General features: G+C 41.6%; 1 protein-coding gene across 1 annotated transcript in view; it reads left to right on the top strand.

Annotated features, from left to right (window-relative positions):
• NR3C2 (nuclear receptor subfamily 3 group C member 2) overlaps window positions 1-22,181 on the top strand; it is a 332,753-nt gene extending 310,572 nt beyond the window's left edge. The window contains exon 9 of the mRNA XM_036910130.2: window positions 18,083-22,181. Coding sequence (XP_036766025.1) covers window positions 18,083-18,238 — 156 coding nt within the window. The 3' untranslated portion in view covers window positions 18,239-22,181. The remainder of the gene's footprint in view (window positions 1-18,082) is intronic.
• The last annotated feature ends 30 nt before the right edge of the window (window positions 22,182-22,211 follow it).

The raw sequence follows: 22,211 nt of genomic DNA, 5'->3' as shown, positions 1-22,211 counted from the left end.
TGTTTTCATGTGTTTACTGGCCATTTATATGTCTTCTTTGGAGAATTATCTCTTCCAAGTCAATTGTCCATTTCCTAATTCTGCTGCTGTTGAATTGTGTAAATTCTTTATGTACTCTGGATCTTAACCCCTTATCAGATATAAGATTTGCAAATATTTTCTCCCATTCCGTGGGTTCTGTTTGTTTGTTTTGGGGTCAAAATCTTTCTCTTATGAACTCACAGTGATAACAGAGTAGCTTGTTTCTTTGAATCCTTAACTGGCAAAATTCACAGTTGGGTCTGATCTTAATTATTTAAAAAGATGGGGGAAGGCATATTTTCTTAAAACCACTCCTCTGGCTTCATTACTAATTCATATTTTATAATTTGCCTACACACAGAACATGTGCCATTGTTTACAGATAGTTTTGAAAGAATGCTGGGGGCAAACTAGGACCTTCCCTTGTTTGGGGAGGTTTAGAAATTGTGCATTCCACTCCCACCTGATGCTAAGAGATTTATGGTGCCATAGAGGGAGCTTTCTCGGAATAAACAAAACAAAGTATCAGGTAGAAAGAACCATTGAGATCCTGGAAGCCATGCTCATGGAAAATCACATTGAAATCTAACCTGACACACAGGAATCGCTTTATAATATGAAATATATCTAGGGAAGATTTGGGGAACCTATCTCATTGTCTAACACCTGTGTCAATAAATCCCCCTTTCTCATTCAGCCTAAATCCCTCTACTTACGATATAAAATAACTATATAATATCTGGGATTTACCTAGTGCCTTTCTTCCTAAGTCCTGTCAAGTCCTTCTAATATTTCCATGAGGCAAAGGATGTATAAATATTACTATTTATGCTTAATCACCTCAATTCCTTTCTCTATAACAAGGGAATAATAGTAATATTTAATCATTGTTTTTATCCTTTTTATTCAGAAAAGAATTAATACAGGGAGTGATTAAGTGCATTTCCCCCCATTCATAAGGGAGGCAGGACCAGAGGGCAGAAGTGCAGGAGGGAAAGCAGCATGCGTGGGGCCCGTCAGAGCAGGGCAAGCCCAGCACCTGGTTAGCTGTGCTACCCCTGCTAGGTTAGGTGTCACTTCAGGGGCTCCACACATCTAAGGGTCCCACTCTTGGCTTACATCACCATCTTGAATGTTATGTAAACTTTGAACAGGGGGCCTCACAAACAGTGCACCCTGTGTAGGCATAAGGTAATTTCTCTAAGATGATGTTGAGCAGAGGAGTTGATGAGTGTACGGGGCACTTTGCAATTTGTGGCACACCCTGCAAATGTGCCTGTTAAAGAAGGGGCGTGAAAGGCAGAGAGCTGAAGTGGAGCAGGGTGTAAGAAGTGAAGGAAACACATGTCGACCTTGAAAGTAAAACACCCAGTTGTTTTAATAGCGAAATGGGTTTATTTAGGAATAGCAGAGGAATTTCAGTTCAGGACATGCAAGCTATGGCAAACCACTGGCCAAATCTGGAGAACAACAGAGAGGAACGTTACTTTCTGGAGAAAAGAAGGAGGTCAGGAGGGGTTGTTTCGAATGAAAGACCTTTGGAGGAGAGCACGGGTTCAAGGTGGAGATGGTTTCTCATTGGCTGAGTTGTGGTGTTTTCTTATTCGCTGATCTTGTTGCTGGGCAAGGAGAAATTCTTCCTACCTCCTTCGGGAGTAATAGGTTTCCTCCTGTTGGGAAAGCAAGGTCTAATTTGACACAAGAAAAAATAGTGAAGGAATTTCACAAGGGAAAGAGAGATTTTTAAGCAGTAGAAAAAAGGAATTTTATTATCAGTGCTGTTTTAGACTAGGGAAGATCTTTTCAAATGATTGGATTGAAAAGGCCAGGAAGATGCCAGTTAATTTTGTTTACCAAGGTCATAGTTAAAGGGACTAGAAAGTATATGGTTCCATACATAGTCTATCCTCATTATTTGCAGATTCTATATTTACAAATTTGCCTACCGATTAAAATTTATTTGTAACCCCAAAATCAAGACAGTACTTTTGCATTCACAGAATGCACACCCAGCAGTAAAAAACTGAGTCACCAAATGTGCATGTTCCCAATGTAAGTTAATGTGATACTCTGCCTTGTTTTACAGTAAATAAGCTTTTTAAGCTTTAGTACTGATTTTTGGTATTTTTATTGGTGATTTTGCTGTTTAAAATGGTCCCCAAATTTAGTGTTCACACACTGTCTTGTGTGCCTAAACACTAGAAGGCTGTGACATGCCTGATGAAGAAAATAAGTATGTTTAAGCTTTGTTCAGCCAAGAAAGATAGTGCTGTTGACAGTAAGTTCTATGTTAAGGAATCAGCAATACACATTAAGTAAGGTGTCTTTAAACAGGGACACATAAAACAAGGTTATGTATTGATCTTTCGATGAAAATGTGACTGAAAGCTCATGGGAATATGGTTCTATATTTCCCTTAGGAGCAAGGGTTCAGTTCTCTGTTTGCAATGACTTTGTAGAATGTAATCACCATGAATAATGAAATTAACTGTAAATATATGTAACCTCCAGGGGCTGTAGGCTTGGGGTATGTGACTCCTAGAAGAATAGCCAAAAATGTAAAATGAAAGTGATGGCAGCTTTCCATGTGAATGACAAATTCTGGAACCTTTTAGCTGGATGGTGTCTTCAGTTACATAGATCAGTTCCCTCATGTACAAGGATTCTTTCTAAAGTATTTCCTAAAAGCTCAGAGACCCTGTGTAAGATTTGGAAAAGTAGATCGAGCTACTACATCATTTGATTCACAGACCTTTATTTTCATATTTCAGTATTTCTGAAATCAGTTGACATCTTGATTTATATATTTTAACAACAAAAATCTGTTACTAAAATCCCTGATGTGCCTTCCAGTCCAGGGGCCAGCAAACTTTTTCCATAAAGGACCAGGTAGTAAATATTATAGGCTTTGCGGGCCCCGTGGTCTTTGTCAGAACTGCTCAGCTCTGCCACTGTAGCATAAAAGCAGCCTTAGAGAATATCTCTAAATGAGTCAGGATGGCTGTGTTCCAGTAAAACTATATTTAGTATGATTTTCCATGTCACAAAATATTATTATATTTTTTCTTATACTTAAAAGTATAAGAAACAAACCCCCCAAAATTTACAAAAACCATTACCAGCCCAGACTTTGCCTGCAGGCTTTAGTTTGCTGACCCTTGATTCATTTAATGGCATCATAGAATCGAGGGAATTCTTTAGACCACCTTAGTCTCAGGTGTTTCTACTTGGATCAGAAGAGGCTGCCTCTGGCCAATGGGAATTACTCCCTATCCCTTAGCGTTCCTTTTCTTTCAGAGTTTGAAAGAAGGATTTAACTGCTTTCTCTTAATTTAACCTGATATTAAAGTTGGTAACTTATAAACTTGAATTGGTTTAGATTTTTACATTGCTCAGTGTCGTATACATTTGAAAGAATCTAGGAAGTATTGAAAACAAAATTAGGAGAAGTTCATACTTCTATATACAGTAACATGCCAATGCATGCATCTCAAACACAACCCTTTCATTAGACTTCCTTTGTTCAGCAATGTTCTAATTATCCCTTTATCTTTAAGCTCTTCTTTTCCATTGTGTCATTTTTCTTTGTGTTTTCACATGTACAATAGACCTTATTCACAAGGAGGTGGAGCTGTGATCTAGAACAAGGCTTGGAATACAAGGCAACTTAAACAGGCTGGAAATTAAATAAATTTAAGTACAAAAAAGATTAGAAAGAAATTGAACCCATCTGCTGTGCACAGCATCCAAACAATGTATTTTAAAGATTTATGTTCATCACTGACCAGAGATCAATGACTGCTGTTGAATTTAATGTAAAAATGGTGATGAAAAAATTTAAATGTAACTCCAGATAACAATCAGATGCTAATAAATGGTGGCAGAGGTGAGTTTTCAGAATTGCCCTTGGTTTTCATGAGATGCTGGGCACCTGCTCTCTGGCCCAGAGTGCCTAAGCCTGAACCAGCCTAGACTTCAGAACCAGTCCAGGAGGCCGCATGGGGCAACCCTGCCTCCCTTCCTTTATCAGGCGACCAGACCTCAGAGCCAGAGGTGCTCATCCTGTCCTGGAGCCCCAGCTTTAGCCACCTTCATAGAGGGTCCCCTTACCCAGAATTTACAAGCAAAGCTCACATCAAAGGAAGCAGCCGCCTTGATGCTTGGCTCCTAATGTGGGGAAACCCTGTCCATGCAGGTTGGCCCTTGCAGAGAAGGGCATTCTTGTAAAATGGGGAATCAACAAAAGATCCCCCTTCCAGATGGTGGCTTGTTGCCAGTGGCAGAGCTCCAAAGCATCCAGCAAAATTCCCCACTGCCTCACTGCAGGCCTAGAATTCAGTTGATGTACTGAGCATGCTCACTGATGAGCTTTGGGGCAAAAAATGCATTCTGTTGAGTATTTAAAAACCAATCTTTTTCTGATAGTATCTTTTTTTTATTGAGATATAATTGACACATAACACTTAAGCTTAAGGTGTACAATGTGTTACTTTGATACATTTATATATTGCAATATGATTACCATTGCAGCATTAACTAATACTTCTGTTACTTTCACATAATTTACTTTACTTGTGGGAACAATTAAGATCTAGTCTCTTAGCAACTTTGAAGTTTGGAATATAATATTGTTGTATGTAATCACTATAGTGTGCATCTATCTCTAGGATTTATTATCTACTGTTTGCAATTTTGTACCTCAAACAACTTCTCTCTAATTATGCCAAGAGGCAGTTTTTATGATTTTGGCTTTTTTAGATTCCACATATAAGTGAGGTCATATATTTGTCTTTTCTCTGGCTTATCTCACTTGACATAATGTCCACATTGTCATTTCATTTTGTCACCAATGGCAGATTACCTTCTTTCTCTGGGCTGAATAATATCCCTTTGTATGCATATATGTGTGTGTGTGTGTGTGTGTGTATGTGTGTGTATGTATAGACCACATTTCTTAATCCATTCATCTGTTGGCAGATACTTAGGTGGTTTCCTTATCTTGGCTGTTGTGAATAATGTTGCAATGTACATGGCAGTGTAGATATCTCTTCAATATCCTGTTTTCATTTCCTTTGGATAGAGACCCAGGAATGGAGCTACTGGATCATATGGTAATTCTTCTTTTAAATTCTTGAAGAACCTCCGTACCGTTTTCCCTAATGGCTGCACCAGTTTACATTCTCACCAGCAGTGCCCAGGGGTTTCCTTTCCTCCACATCCTCATTAATACCTGTTATCTCTTGCCTTCTTGGTGCAGAGAGATCTGTTAGTCATTCTAACATGTGTGAGGTGACAGCCTGTGATTTTCATTTGCATTTTCTTGGTAATTAGTGATGTTGAGCATCCTTTTTGTATACCCATTAACTTACAATTGGTTATCCTCTTGAAAAAAATGTCTATTCAGTTCCTCTGCCCATTTTTAAATCGGATTTTTTGTTGTTTTTAGAGATGTATGAATTCTTTATATATTTTAGATAGTAACCTCTTCCCCAGTATAAGGTTTGGAAATATTTTCTCATATTCAATAGGTGGCCTTTTCATTTTTTTATTGACTTTTTTTTGCTGTTCAGAAAATTTTAGTTTGGCATAATCTCACTTGTTGAATTTTGCTTTTATTGCTGGTTGCTTATGGTGTTCTATGTAAAAAAAAACTTTGCCAAGACTAATATCAAGGAGCCTCTTTCCTATGTTTTCACCAAGGAGTTTCAAGGTATCAGGTTTTATGTTTAAACCTTCAATCCATTTCAAGTTAATCTTTGTGTACGGTGGAAAGTAGTGGTCCAGTTTTATTTTTTTTTATGTGGCTGTCCAGTTTTCCCAACATTTGTTAAAGACAGTATCCTTTCTCTGTTATGTGTCCTTGACTCCCTTGTCAAATATTAATTGACCATAATGTGGGATTTATTTCTGAGCTTTCTGTTCCACTGGTCTGTGTATCTATTTTTATACCAGTACCATACTGTGTAAATATAGTTTGAAATCAGGAAGTATGAGGCCTCCAGATTTGTTCTTATAGTGATTACTTTGGATGTTCAGAGTCTTTTGTGGTTCCATCCAAATTTTAAGATTTTTCCAATTTGTGTCAAAAATATTATTGGAATTTTGATAGGCTCTGTTGAATCTGGAAATGGTTTTGAAGGGCAAGGGCATCATAACAATATTAAGCCTTCCAATCCATGAACATGGGATATCTTCCTATTTGGGTATTCTTAATTTCTTTCATCAAATTTTTGTAGTTTTTATTGTACAGCTCTTTCACCTCCTTGGTTAAATTTAATCCTAAATCTTTTATTGTTTGAATGCTATTGTGAATAGAATTGTCTATTTCTTTTTCAGCTGTTTCATTGGTAAGTGTATAGAAATGCAACTGATTTCTATATGTTAATTTTATATCCTGCACTTTTACTGAATTCCTTGATTAGTTCCAGAAGTTGGGAGTTGAGTCTTTAGGGTTTTTTACATATAAGATTATATCATCTGCAAATAATGAAAATTGTACTGCTCCCTCACAGATTTGGATGCCTTTATTTCTATGTTTTTCCTAATTGCTATAGCTAGGATTTCCAGTACTATATTGAATAAAAGTGGTGAAAGCTGGCATCCCTGTCTTTTTTCCCCTCATCTTAGAGGATAATGTTAGTTATGGGTTTGTCATGTATGGCCTTATTATGTTGAGGTATGTTCCTTCTATATCCAATTTGTTGAAGGTTTTTATCATGAAAGGGTGTTGCATTTTGTCAAATGCTTTTTCCATATCTACTGGGACGATCATATGATTTTTACTTTTCATTCTGTTAACGTAGTCTATCACATTCATTGTTTTTTGTATGTTGAGCCATCCTTGCCAATAAACCCCACTTGGTCATGGTTTATGAGTCTTTTAATATGTTGCAGAATTCAGTTTGTGTATATTTTGTTGAAAATATTTGCATCTATGTTCATCAGGAACACTGGTCTATAGTTTTCTCTTCTTGTAGTGCCCTTATCTGGCTTAGGTATCAGGGTAATGCTGGCTTCATAAAATGAATTTAGAAATATTCCCTCTTCTTCAGTTTAGGAAGAGTTTTTAGAAGCATATATTAACACTTCTTTAAAAATTTCATAGAATTCACCAGTGAAGCCATTTTGGTCTGAGGATTTTCTATGTTGGGAGGTTTTTGATTACTCAAACTCCTTACTCATTTTTTATTTTCTGCTTCTTTCTGATTTTCTTGGCAGGTTTTTTGTTTCTAGGATTTTATCATTTCTCCTAGCTTATACAATTTGTTACCAAATATTCAGTTTTACAACCCTTTGTATTTCTGTAGTTTATTTTTTGTTTAATTTATGATTTTATTTATTTGAATTCACTCTTTTTTCATAGTCTAGCTATACGTTTGTCAATTTTATCTTTTCAAAAAGCCAGCTCTTAGAAACCAGCAAAATGGGGGAAAAAATCAAACTATTTCATTTATTTCCATTCTGATATTTGTCATTTCCTTCCTTCTGCTAACTTTACACTTCGTTTGTTCTTTGACTTGTAAAGGTAGGGTTTTAGTTGAGGTGTTTTCTTAATATATGCATTATCACTCTAAACTTCCCTTTCAGAACTGCTTTTGCAGCATCCAATAGGTTTTGGTAGGTTGTGTTCCATTTCATTTCTTTTGAGAATTTTTTCTATTGGTTTTGCAGAATTACTGACTTTTCAGCTTTCCTCTTATTATTGATTTCTAGTTTCATACTGTTATAGTCAGAAAAGATACTTGGCATGATTTCATTATCTTCATAGATTTACAAGACTTGTTTTGTGTCCTATCATATATATGGTCTATCCTGGAGAATGTTCTGTGTATACTTGAGAAGAATGTGTATTTTTCTATTGATCAGAATGTTCTATAAACGTTTGTTAGTTTCCTTTGGCCTAATGTATGATTCAAGCCTAATGTTTACTTGTTGATTTTCTGTCTGGATCATCTATTGCTGAAAGTGAGGTATTGAAGTGCCCTACTATTATTGTATTGTTGCTTATTTCTCCCTTCAAATCTACTGGTATTTGTTTAATATATTTAGATGTTCCAGTATAGGGTGTTTATATATGCATAATTGTTATATTTTCTTGATGAACTAACACGTTTACCATTATATATTGACTTTATTTCTTGTTATTATTTTTGGCTTAAAGTCTATTTTGTCTAAGTAAAGCTACCTCCATTTTCTTTTGGTTTCCATTTGCATGGAATACCTTGTTCCATCCCTTCCCTCTGAACATATGTGTGTCCTTAAACCTGAAGTGAGTCTCTTGTAGGAAGCAGATAGTTGGGTCTTTTTTTTTTAATCCAGCCAGTCTGTGTCTTTTGATTGGTAAATTCAATCCATCTACATTTAGAGTTATTGCTATGTGAAGGCTTTACTAATGCCATCTTATTGTTTTGTATTCCCATTGAGACTTTTCCCTCCATTTCTGCTTTGTTCCCCTTTATGTCTTGTGCATCTATTATAGTTTTATGTCCTATCATATATCTCCTGTGCATCTATTATAGTTTTTTCTTTGTGGTTATTATGAGGCTTACATAAGACATCAGATAAAATAATCCATTTTAAGCTATTAGCAACTTAATTTCAATTGTCTATAAAAGTTTCACCCATTTACTCTCCCTTTTTATATTTCTGATGTCATTATTTACCTCTTTTTTATTGCATACTCATTTGCAAATTATAGTAGCTGTAATTATTTTTTGTATTTCTGACCTTTCTACTATAGTTAAGTGGTTAACACACCATCCTATTACATAACTAGAGTATTCTAGGTCTATTTTCCTTTACCAGTATGTAACTTTTTATATTTTCATTTCACTGATTAGTGTCTATTCCATCCAGCATTTCTTGCAAGATGAGTCTAGTGGTGATGAACTCCCTCAGCTTTTATTTGTCTAGGAAAGTATTTATTTCTCCTTCATACCTGAAAGATAACTTTGCTGGATAGAGTATTTTTGATTGGCAATTTCGTTTCTTTCAACACTTTGAATATGTCATTCCATTCTCTCCTGGCCTGCAGGGTCTTTACTGATAGCCTAATGGACTTCCTTTGTAGGTTTAATCTTTTTTTCCCTGTATGCTTTTACGATTCTTTGTGACTTCTCTTTTTTTGACAGTTAATTATAATATGTCTTGGAGAAGGTCTTTTTGCATTGAAATAATAGGATGATCTTATATAGCTTTGTGAATTTGGATGTCCAATTCTCTCCCCAGGTTTGAGGTCTCAGCTAGTATTTCTTTATAAACTTTTTGCCATTTTCCCCTCTCCTCTCCTTCTGGAACCCTGATTGTTCTAAAATTTGTTCTTTTGGTGAAATCCTCTAGGTCATGTAGGTTTTCTTCACTTTTTTTCATTCTTTTTTCTTTGTTCTCCTCACTTACTCTGTCTCCCACTTCCTCTACTCTATTACATTTTTCATTGACTTCTTCAGCTCCAGAATTTCTGCTTGGTTTCTTTAAGATTTCTTTCTCTTTGGTAAATATCTCACTTTCAACCCATTTGTTTTGTGTGTGTTATTTCACTGAGTTTTCTAATAGTTTGTTGAGTTTCTTCAAACCAGTAGCTTTGGAGTTTTTATCCAAAATTCTGTGCCTTTGAGCTCAGTTACTGGAGAATTACTACATTTTGGTGATGACATGCTTCCTTGATTTTTCACGTTCCTTGTAGTTTTGCACTGGCACTTTCACATTTGAAGTAGCAGATACCTCCTTAAATCTCTGCTAGTTGCCTTCAGATGTGGTATTGTTTGTCAGTGCTGTTAATAATCTGGGGTTTTCTCTGCCTTTGTATGGGACCACCTGTCCCACCCTTCTTGCTCCCTCTTGTGGCAAAGTTCTTAAGTTTTTATGATCTTTCCTTAAAACCCACCAGGCTGGAAACCTTTGTTTTCCAGAAGATGGCGCTATAGCTCAAGTTTGTGGTTTCTCCCTTTCCCATAGACCCTGGCTGGTTTTCTGAACACACTCTCTGTCTACTGGAGAATCCACTTGTCACCACATTCAGGAGTGCACGCAGGAAGTCAGCTGCTGAGTGGAGGGAGCTGCAGGTTTAGCACTTGGGGCACTGGGGGTGCCCACAGACCCAGTAGGGAGATTCCTGGGTTGTACTCTTCCCAGATGCTCGCATTTGGACTTCCTATTGAATGCAGTCTGGAGACACTGCATCCTTTTAACGCCCTTTAATATTATCTGCCTCTTTCCTTCCTTATCTCTTCCTTCATCTTTTGGATGCTTCTGGAGAGGAACAGCTGCGTCCCACACCACTGGGGTAGACAGGCACTCACTTGCCACTCTACTTTTCTCCAGTGGGAGAGGTTCACCACCACCTGACAGTCCAGCCTGGTGTGGTCCTTCCTTGGTGGGGTGAGGGCAGCACTGAAGCCCTTCTTACCATCTCTGCTGGCCCAAACTTGTTTTGTGTTATTGCTCCACTGGCCTGCTGGAATCTCCCTTCTAGTAGGCTAGACTTCTGCAGTTTCCCTCTTGCCCATGAGTATCTGCCCAGGTCAGCACTCTCCAGGCTTGCACCCCAACCATGGCGAGAGGGGCTGGGGCAGGTCCCAGCTCCACTGGTTCCACAGCCCATACCAACCTGTCTCCCAAGTACCAAATGCATGGGTGAGCCAGCTGCTCGGGGTCCCTCGGCATATGGTGCCGGATCCCGTAGCTCCCACCAAGGTACTTTTGCTTGTGAATGGATGACTGATTCTTTGTTGAAAGGAGGGACAAAAAGAAGTAATGTCTCTCACTCTCTGATGGCATCTTTCTGATGCTTTTTCTCTTAGTCACACCTAGGAGACCTGCAGGAGCATTAGTGAAGTGCTGGCACTGTGGAGCCTGGGATTTAGGAGGGAATCCACAAGTAAGCAGCAGTATAACTGTGTCGCTAAAGGTTATATTTTCTCCTAGGTGTAGAAACAAATGCTACTAAATTTGGAGGGCTTTTGTTACCTTCACACATTTACATTTAGCTGAGCCATCACCACGCAGAGAAGAGCAGCCCCGCGTGGCCACAGGAGGGCACACGTGGGCACCTTGCACATGGGCTCGCACTGGATGGAGGTTGGGGTTTTGTATGAAGGCCTGGCTCCTTATGTAATCACTACACAGCATCTTCCAGTGTTCACAGGCTGTTGCTGGAACACCGGAAGTAAACAGTTGCTGGCCATTTCCATTAGTGTTATAGCACTGAGAGTTGCTGGCTTTAGCTGGCTGAAATTCTGAACTTTGAAAAAAAAACTTCAAACCTGCTCCCATGCTCATTTCAGGCAAATACTCAATCCTAATTTAGGTGAAAATTCTGTAGTCAGCAGACAACTTGTAAGCACACCATTGAAAACGTGGAACCCCACTTCAGAGAGGCAGCCATCATTAAGGGTTCCATCGCCACCAGGTGGCTTTGTCGCAGCTGATGGCTCCGTGGAGGGAACAGGGAAGAAGCACAGGTAGACCCTGAGGTCTTCAACAGTGGAGCAAGCCAAGTGCTATCAGTTGCCCTGTGACCTTGCCAGGCTCTTCTGCCACCCATGGCCCTCCGTCTGGATAAATCCTGCTGGGCATCTAGGTAAATTTGTGTGATCCCAACAGAGACATTTTATACAGAATAAAAAGTCACTATGTAACACTTTCTCTGATTCCTAATTACATGGGTGTGATTCCCACTTGCCCAACACCAAATGCAATGGTGTATTTTTCCCCTACATATATGTAACACAGTAGCAATATTATTCACACCAGTAATAGCAGTATAACTCCATTCGGGTTCCCAGACCCAATTCCAATGTCTTCCCACACATACTTACACCAGGCAGTTCTCAAACACCAGCAGGGTGTTGGAGAGCTCAGCTCAATTCTGATGCTTGCTGCCCAGAGACAGCACCAGATTCCCAGGCTAAGGGCTCCGTCCCATAGGACCTCCCTCCACCCCCACTCCAGACACTGGTCACAAGCCCCAGGCAGTTCCCTGTGCTTCTGACCTACCGGCTACAGACTGGAGGTTCCAACTACCTCCCCTTTAGGCTTGATTAATTTGCTAGAGTGGCTCACAGAACTCAGGAAGACACTTATGTTTACCAGTTTAATAAAGGATGCCGTAAAGGGTACAAGTTAACAGCAAGATGAAGAGAGACACAGGGCAAGGTTCCAAATAAGGGAGCTTCTGTCCTCATGGAGCCTGGGGCCTGGCTCGGGGGCCGTGGGGGCACTCTGGCTCCCGGAGCCTGGAAGCTCTCTCCCACCGAGAAGCAGGATCCTACGGGCAGAGCCGGCAGCGCGGAGAGGGCGGGGTCCTTCCCAGGGGCTTCACTGCGGCGCCATGAGTGACTGCATCATTGGCCGTTGGCTGACCCAGCCTCCAGCCCCTGCCCGTGGGAGGGTCCAGAAGTCTCTTGTTAACACGACAACACCCATCTCACCTTTTGACTGCACTGTTTTCAGGAACTGAGTGAAATTCAAATATCAGTATCTGAATGACCAAATATATATTTCTCATGGCTCATTATATCACAGTGGGGCTCTTACTACTGACTATAATTAGGGTTCCTGCCTCTCCAGCTAGTGGTACCTAGCAGGACAGACAGCGGGACCCAGGGCTGTGGGGCCAGGCCCTCTGTGTCCCCGCAGTTCAGGCAGCCACACCCAGGGGCCAGCAGGGCGGAGCTTTCCTCGCTGCAGCCTTGGCCGCCCTCTCCACACCCACCCTTCTAGCTGCAGGGAGCAGTGACAGGGTGCATGGCACCCATGACATGGTGTGGCATGCCCACAGGGTCACGTGAAAACCCTGAATAAATGAGTTGAAAGACATCTCGATCACAGTATAGAGTTGTGTTACTTAGTGCCACTAAAATGAAGATGCCTGTTTAAAGAAGCCAGTTTTTGTTTCATTAATTTAGACTAGTAACACACTGCCCTAAAATAATGAGTCATTCTAGAGTACTTCAGAGTTTGGAAGAAGCCAGATAAGCCCAGGAACAAGGCCCCAGACCGCGGAAGTTCTGCTCCCGTTAGCCCTCAGCCTCTCGGGGAGCTGCTGGGGTGAAGCGTTATCTTAAAAACAGAAGTGGGGTCGCCTGGCTCTGTGGCTAATCATCAAGTAAATTAGGACAAAAGGTGGCACCCGTGAGTTCTGAAGAGAAGAAGGGTTCCTTGGGATGGGTGGCGGGGTGACTGCAGAGAATGGGGATCTGTGAAAGGAGAAACCCTGGGAAACAAGCAGCCAATACATTGAAAAGATAAGAGTGACATTTTGGAAAAATCATTCCTTGCCAAGTAAGTGTCCAAGGAAATTGCTGGATTACCCCTGCAGAACCGTCCACACAGAGTTGTGCTGAAGAGATTTATCTGAAAGGTCACCTCTGAAAAGCTCTGCCCCACACCCCAAGACTGTAGCAGGCCCTGATGAACTGAGCTCTTCTCTGCAGGTTTCCAGCTTTGCAGTAGGAGTAGTAGTTTGGGGTTCAAACTGGGAACTATCTGTGGTCATTTACTAATGCAAAGCCACCCCTTCCGGGGTCTGACCTGGGGCAGTGCACCACGCTTGCGGGGTGCATGTGTTGGACCTGTTTGTACCCTGGCTCCTCTGGGCTCAGGCCGGGGCCCTGCCGGCTGTGTTCCTCGGTCTGCACTCCTGCGTTACACGGGGCTGACGCCCAGGAGACACCCGCGCATGTGTACAGAGTGACTGTCAGACACCACACCGTGACGCGGAAGTTTGGCTCACCAGCTGCTGCTCATCCTCACTGGCCAACATCCCTGCCCACTGCCTAGTGCTCTGACCATCTGCGACAACAGCCCACCTGGAACATCTGCTGAGAGCCAGGGATCAGCAGGTCCTGGGCCAGAGTGGCCCAGTCTCCCTGCCTGAGGACACTTGGCTTCTAGTGTGACCTCATCAACTGCAGCCAGTGGCTCAGGACCTGCTGGGCTGAGGCCTTCAGAGGTTTTCAGCCTTGTCCCAGGGCAGGGTGGGCCAGGCATGCTGCTGAGGGCCCATAGGCATCCTGGCTGCCCCCACAGCAGAGGGGGATCCTCCATGAGAGTGCTCACAGGGTCAGATGCCCAGCCCTGGGCTGACCCCACATGCCCCCAGGCAGGCCCCCATCCCTCTGCTGCTGACAGAAGCATTTACTGTAAACAAGCTGGGTAGCAGCTCATGACTGGAAACAAACTGCTCTCTCAGTCTGGAACAGTGAACAGAGGAGGGCGGGAAATGCCAGCCCCAGGGTAATATGCATGACGAGTGAGTAGGGTCCAGGACACCTGTCCCCAGCCAACCTGCAGTGAAAAACAGCCAGGCCTTTGGCCCCAGTCTCTCTCCGTTCTGGACTCTTTTCTCAGCATATCCTGGGTGATGCTGCCACATGTTTAAGAATGAATTTGCTCCTTATCTCTAATCACACGTACACGAACTAGCGTTGCTGTGATGTGTTTACAAATATAAACCCTAAGTGGCCCTGGCCCTGCCCGGTAACTTGAGATGTCATCGGTCAGCTGCTCTGAGCTCAAGTGACCCCATGCTGGCTGTAATCATGGCCCTGACAGCTGTCGGCTCAGCTCTGCCTCTAACAGGTCCTGTGCCAAAGGCACCTTTGCACTCCAAGCACCCACCCAAGTCCAGCACCTCCTCTGCCCCTTCCCAGCACTGTCCGCACCTGACCTTCGGCATGGACAGTTTCCTCTTAGCACAGAATGTCACCACCCCAAGAGCAGCGCTTCGTTGCATTCACTGTAGTTTCCTAGAGCCCGGCCCAGAGCAGGTGCTCGGTAACTTGGATGGAGGGACGGGGATGAGGCCCTCAGCCCTCCCCAAACACCCTGTGGCTGCCAAGCAGAATTGGCCTGGTTGGAAGCTGACATTCCCTAGAAACTGAGATGTCTCCTCTCAGGTTAAAACACTTTAAAAGGAAAACACGTCCTCCATCACAGCCCTGCAGGCCCCCTCACAGAGGGACCTTGGGGGCAGGCCGGAGGAGAGATTGGGGTGAGTTAAGAGCCTGTGGACAGTGCCCAGGGCTCTGCCGTCCCCTGCACTGAAGAGTGTGACCTGCCATCAGCACTACCAACTGTGGCACAAGTGGCCTGCCGCCTTAAAGAAAATCAGTTTGCCATTTATGTTTTTTAAATCTCCTTCCTGAAAAGGCAAAAACCAAAATATTCCCGTTGCTCATGTATGTAGAAGGGGGACCTGAGGACCAACTCACACACAGACCCTGAGCGGGTTTGGCAGACCACATCCCACAGAGATAAATGGCATGTCACAGTTGAAGACCACTGCGAGGACAGAATTAAGAGGTTTCTCCCCAGCAGTACATCTCAGCATCTCTTCAGCCTTGGCTGTGTGTCAGATCACTTATTCAGTCCTCTCAAACAACGCTGGGGAAGCAGTCTTCTTATCCCCACTTCACAGGTGCAGAAACTGCAGCACCACATCCACAAAGCAAGACCGTGCCCGGGAACGTGCCCAGGGTGGCCAGTGGCCTGCGGCATCTACCGGCTTAGTTGTCCCCCCGATCCTGTGAGTGCAGAACATTAGGCCTCACAGCCCTTGGGACCTACTGAAGAAATATCACTCTGCAGACGGAGGGCATATACAGGCACAAAAGAAGCAACAACTATTTTTCCCAATGAGATTTCCTTGATTCTTCGTTTGCACTGAAGACCTCTGCCACAAAGTTACTTACCATCCATTTCAACTCAAGCTTGCTAATAGAGTTTTTCAAAATACTGAGGCAAAGTTACAGATGTATTTTCACCAGAATCACTCTAAATCTACATTTATTTATTTATTTATTTATTTTTTTGAGAGGGCATCTCTCATATTTATTGATCATATGGTTGTTAACAACAATAAAATTCTGTATAGGGGCCTCAATGCACAATCATTAATCAACCCCAAGCCTAATTCTCAACAGTCTTCAATCTTCTGAAGCATAACGAACAAGTTCTTACATGGTGAACAAGGTCTTACATAGTGAATAAGTTCTTACATGGTGAACAGTGCAAGGGCAGTCATCACAGAAACTTTCGATTTTGATCACGCATCGTGAACTATAAACAATCAGGTCAGATATGATTATTCGTTTGATTTTTATACTTGAAATCTACATTTATTTTATAGCATGTAATATTAGTACTGTCCGCCTTACCACAGTGGGAAATGACCTAAAGTAATTTTTCCCATAATAGGATATGGAATTTGCTAAAGAAAAATCAGAATGTACATTTTCTGATTTCAAATTATACTCAGTAAGAATGATAGTGATGAGTAATGTGGTTTTGTGCTTTTTTTTTTTTTTTTACTCACAGAGCTGGTAGTAGTTCAGGTCCAGGAGGTTGGAAAGGGTCCTTGGGTTACAGAGTAGAGAGGTTGACCAGACAGGCGAGGAGACGTAAAAGTTGTCCTTGATGTTTCACTCTCTCTCAAAATCAGTCTGAAATAGAAAGTGGTTGAGAATGGATAGAGAGAAGACACACACACACACATACACACACACACACACACACACACACACACACACACACACACACACACAGAAATATGATTCAGCCACCAGAAAGAAGGAAATCCTGCCGTGTGCAACAACATGGATGGGCCTCGAGGGCACTGCTCTAAGTGAACTAAGTCAGACAGAGACTAATACTGTGTGATATCACTTACGTGTAGAATCTAAGAATGCCAAATTTGTAGAAAACAGAGAGTAGAATGGTAGGTTACAAGGGGGTGAAGTGAGGAGATGTCAAAGGGTACAAATTTCCAGTTAGAGTGGGTGGATGCCTGAAACTGTGGACAGTCCCAAACTCTCTATACACTATGTTTTTTTATACATACATATACCTATGATAAAGTTTATAAATTAGGCATGGTAACAGATTAGTGATAACTAATAAAATAGAACAATTATAGCAGTATACTGTAATAAAACTTATGATTGTGATCTCCCTGACAATACCTTATTGTACTGTGCTCACCCTTGTGAAGCTGTGAGTTGATAAAATGCCTATGTGATGAGGTGAAGTGAGGTGAATGATGAAGGCCTTAGGCCACTGTTAACCTTCTGACAGTAGATCGGAATAAGGATCATCTGCTTCTGGACCACAGTTGACCACAAGTAACTGAAACCCCAGATAAGGGGGAACTACTGTGTAAGAGGAATAAGCTCTGGGGATCTAATGCACAGCATACTGACTATAGCTAATATTTTATTATATACTTTAAAGTTGCTAAGTGGGATCTTAAATACTTTCACCACACACACACACAAAAACGTGCTCATTATATGATACGATGGAGATGCTAATCATTGTGCAATATACAAGTGTATCAGATCAAATCATTCTACCCCTTAAGCTTACAGTGTGTTGTATGTCAATTGTATCTTAATAAAACTGGGCAGGCAGAAGGGGGGGCTGAGCAGTCTCGGCCCTGCATCCAGCTTGGGAAGCCTGAAGGAGGGAGAAAGGTGGACGGCAGTGCTGGGAGAAGTGCTAGCTACCCCATGACCACAGCTCCATGGACAGGGCCCAGCCAGACCTAGAGGGAATACAGCCCCTACCAGCAGAGGTGCACTGCCCTGCCCCTCACTCTCCCGGGCATCAGCCCCCCAGCCCTGAGCCAGCACCTGCCCCTCCACCTCCAGCCAGTCGCCGGTGTCCACAGATACATGCACATGTCTACCCCACCCAATTCACACAGTTAGAAATGAGAATTTAACGAGACCACTTCAGCCATTGCTTTCATCAGCAGTGACACAGATGCTATGGAATCCTTACCGTCCCTGTTGCCACCAGTAAATTCAACACTTGACAGTTACTCAGCTCTTGGCTCAGTCTGTTTGCATGAGAGGTGTATTACGTGACAGGGACATTTGCACTCTTCCTTCTCGCCCAAGACAAGAGTTAGCCCAAGTGATGAGGCAGCTCTGCAGACGTGAGTTCCTGTTCGGATTTCTGAGCGTAGCTCTCATTTACAGCAGAGTTAGGTTGCGGAGGGGTCCCAGGACAGGGATGGAGATTCAGCCTCAGTGTCACGTCCCCTTTGTTTGTGTTACAGCTGGTGAGTGACCTGCTGGAATTTTGCTTCTACACCTTCCGAGAGTCACAGGCCCTGAAAGTGGAGTTCCCCGCGATGCTGGTGGAGATCATCAGTGACCAGCTGCCGAAGGTGGAGTCCGGGAACGCCAAGCCCCTTTACTTTCACAGGAAGTAACAGAAGATGTCTTACCAGAAGAACTTTGCCTTAAGTTTCCCCGTGTTATTCCACACCCTCGAAGGACCCAAGAAATCATATTTTTAACATGTGATGATTGGTTCACACTTGTTCAGCAGTTTCTCAAGTTTAAAATCATGTAAAGGGTTTGGAACCGGGAAAGCAATTTGACGTGGATTTGGCAAGACCTGAGCAGCCTAAAGAATTCTGCCCTCTCCAGTCCCCCCCAGCACTTAGAAACACGTTCCTGTTCCTCTGGATGAAAAGCCATATCTAGTCAATAACTCTCTGATTTTGATATTTTAACAGATGGAAGTTTTAACTATGCCATGTAGTTTCTGGTATCGTTCGCTTGTTTTAAAAGGGTTCAAGGACTAACGGACTTTTTAAAGCTTACCCTTGGTTTGCACATAAAACGTATAGTCAATATGGGGCATTAATATTCTTTTGTTATTTAAAAAACACACAAAAAAAGAAAAAATATATACAGATTCCTGTTGTGTAATAACAGAGCCCATGGAGTGCAAGTGAGGGCCCCTCTGGGGCTCTTATTTGCCTCCATTCTTCTGCATCACTGGTATACACCCCCTTTAGTGTCCATTTATTATTTAATTAGAATGGATAAGATGTTAAAACAGACACCTTGGTTTCGATTTCTAGTATCTATTGTGTTGGCTTTACAAATAATTTTTTGCAGTCTTTTGCTGTGTTGTACATTACTGTATGTATAAATTGTGAAGGACCTGAAATAAGGTATAAGGAACTTTTGTAAATGAGACACATACTACAAAAAAAAAAATTTAATGGTTAATAGGATGAATGGGAAAGTATTTTTGAAAGAATTCTATTTTGCTGGAGACTATTTAAGTACTATCTTTGTCTAAACAAACAAGGTAAAAAATTTTTTTTGTAAAGTGAAATGTTCTGCATGCATAATGAACCGTTTACAGTGTATTTAAGAAAGGGAAAGCTGTGCCTTTTTTAGCTTCATATCTAATTTACCATTTTACAGTCTCTGTTGTAAATAACCATACTTAAACCTCTTTGGTTGTCTTTAAGCCTTTGTACTCTTTCTGTACTTTTTGTTTTGTCCATGGTCTCCTGCTTAGGGTGTTTGTTGGGGTTCGAGCACGTGTTTCCAGCTTCTGCTCATCCTCCTTCTATCCAGGAACAACACGCTGTGGTGTCTGCAGCTCCTTGAAGGTGTCATTTGACAACACATGGGAGAGAATGTCCTGGCAGGGCTGCAGCTTTAGGAGAGCTGCTTCTTTTCCTTTTCTCTTCAACAAGCAGGATCAGCTCCAGGAGAGGGAGACAGGAACCAGGTTGGCTCTGAGGGCACAGTCTCATCCCATTTGAGAAAATGGAAAATTTTCCCCTTTGGGAAAGAAAGCCCATGCACTCACTACATCTGTAGAACGTGAAATGTTCACTTCTGGTCTTGGAGAGGAGTTCAGCACTCCTGGACCTGGTAATGGGATCACGTAGGTTACTGAAGATGCATATGGGCACAGTTCAGTGAGAACGGTATGGAGACCACACAATGATCAGAGGGTTTTTAGATTTTTAAAGGTAGGTTTTAAAAATAACTTTTATACATGAACAGTTTTTTTGGGAAAAAAAACTACAGGTCATAGAAGCAAGACAGTGGCACTAAAATTTTTAATTCATGAATCTGTTTGGCACGGATGCAATTTATGGCTTTTCTCTTGCCCCAAATCACATACGTATATATCTTTGGGGGAAACTTAACAATATGATTGCACTAAATAAACTACTTTGAATAGAGGCCAAATTAATCTTTTAAAAGTGGTGATAATCTTCAGGTACTCAGTCAAATCACATTTTCCCAAATCTAAAAGCTATATATAGCTGGAGAAGCCCACGGCCGGAAGAAGGCAGCATTAGGATCAACACTTTTCTCCATGTTCACCATGCAGGCAACATTACCTCGTCTTTCAAAAGACACCTGCCTTATGCAAGGGGAAACCTGTGAAAGCTGCTTTCGGAGGGAGGAGTTTTTCTAACATAATTTACATTTCAGGAATTTAATTTATAGGCAGATCTTTAAATACAGTCAACTTACATGCACAGCAATATGAACGCCACACTTGGAAGGTGATAAATACACAGCATGCAGACTGGGGGTTTCCAGAAAAGACATGGCCAACAGGAGCAGATTTAAGCTCAGACTTAACTTTTTATGAGATCGGAATTCTGACATAACTAGGTTTGGGATGGAGACGGTCTGCTTCAGCTTTTTGTATTAACAAAGTTACTGATTCTTTGTGTGTCTCCAAGTAACTTTGCTTGATTAATCAGCAAAGCCATATTCTAAATTCACTGTTGAATGCCTGTCCCAGTCCAAACCGTCTGTCTGCTCTCATTTTTGTACCATATTGCTCATAAAAATCTTGGTTTGGTACAATTCATAATTCACCAAAACTTCTTCATATAATTAAAAAACACACTAAATTAGTTTAAAATGAAGCAATTATTTATATCTTTATGCAAAAACGTATGTCTGTCTTTGCAAAGGACTGTAAGCAGATTACAATAAATCCTTTACTTTAATCCTATTGTTTTGGAAACAGTTCATTCAAATATTATAGAACACCTGATTTTGTGCCCTTCTAAACCTTAATTATTATATCTGCTTCTGCCTACAACCAAGATGGAATAACTGGGTTTTTTTTCATGTTAGGAAGAGCCCTATTAGCCACATGTTAATTCTACTCTTTTGGGACCGATTAGAATCCCTGTTTCTTATTGCTAATATCTGGTTCACTAAAACACACTGTAACATTTAGTAACAATAACTGCCACCATGTAAGCTATTAAACACTATGTGAACATGAAAGATTGCTCATTTTACAGTCTTTGAGACTCACGTGAGTAGACCAGATGCCCCATTTGACTCTGGAGTTCTTCCTCCATATCGATATGTCTTCTCTCACCACTGTAATGGGCCGTCAGACTTGGCTCAGCTCCCCACGAGCCATGATACTTCCAACACTCCTTACAGGCTGCTTGACTTCACTCATTAATATGGACCACAAAAGGGCAGTGAGCAATTATCAGCTCTTCTTAAAACAAGAAAACATTTCCTACAAGATACATTCTAGTACATTTTTAATGTGTCATTTAACTGGCAATCATTCTAACTCTTTGCTTTCAGAAAGAGAAAACTATGGAAGAGTTAAATTCTACTTCACTTAACACAGTAGATAGACTGCTGACACACAACATGGCCATTAAATGCAGCACGGGGGAGAAAATTTAATAAAGTCAGAGTTGTGTGTACAAAATTTTTGTAAAACACCATACGTGAGGATAATATTAAATCTTAAAATTTATGTACTTTGACCTTAATACCTTAAAATTCATCTAATTAGGGAGCAGGGCTTTTCACAGAAAGCCTCTAACTGAACAAAAGCCATCTCAGGCTGGGAGCCTACTGAGGCTAGCTGGTAGCCAGCCCAGTAAACCCCCTGGATTAAAGTAGGTGCACTTTCTGAATATAGCAGGCTCATTCTTGGGTCAAGTGTGACTACATTTCTAAGAGTTCCTAAAAAGCACTCTTAGACCCAAAGAATCCAGCTGCACAGGTAAGAATCATCAGCTAGAAACTAAGTCCCCGGCCCTGACACTTAGCCACTGGATGCCAAAGCAGTAAAAATAATGCATTGTGGTGCCTAGGTAACTAGGGGTCTGTTTGCTACTGAAAGTGAGCGCCCCTCAAGCAAATAGAAAACATTGTTCAAGTTAAGGTCAGCAACATACTTTCTGATAAACTCCAAGTGTACACAGACCAAAGTGACTTGATTACAAGTATCTCCAGCACTTTTATTTCAAGTCATCCAATTGCTAGTGCTGCGATTTTCTTGGAAACAAAAGAGTGGCTTCCCAACCAACACAAGAGAAGATTAAGATCGGATCTTCATGTCCAGCATGGACCAAGGCTCTACCCAAA

This window comes from Manis pentadactyla, chromosome 1 (genome assembly GCF_030020395.1).
Source record: "Manis pentadactyla isolate mManPen7 chromosome 1, mManPen7.hap1, whole genome shotgun sequence".
Classification (NCBI taxonomy): Eukaryota; Metazoa; Chordata; class Mammalia; order Pholidota; family Manidae; genus Manis; species Manis pentadactyla.
This window is presented reverse-complemented; position numbering and strand designations above follow the sequence as displayed.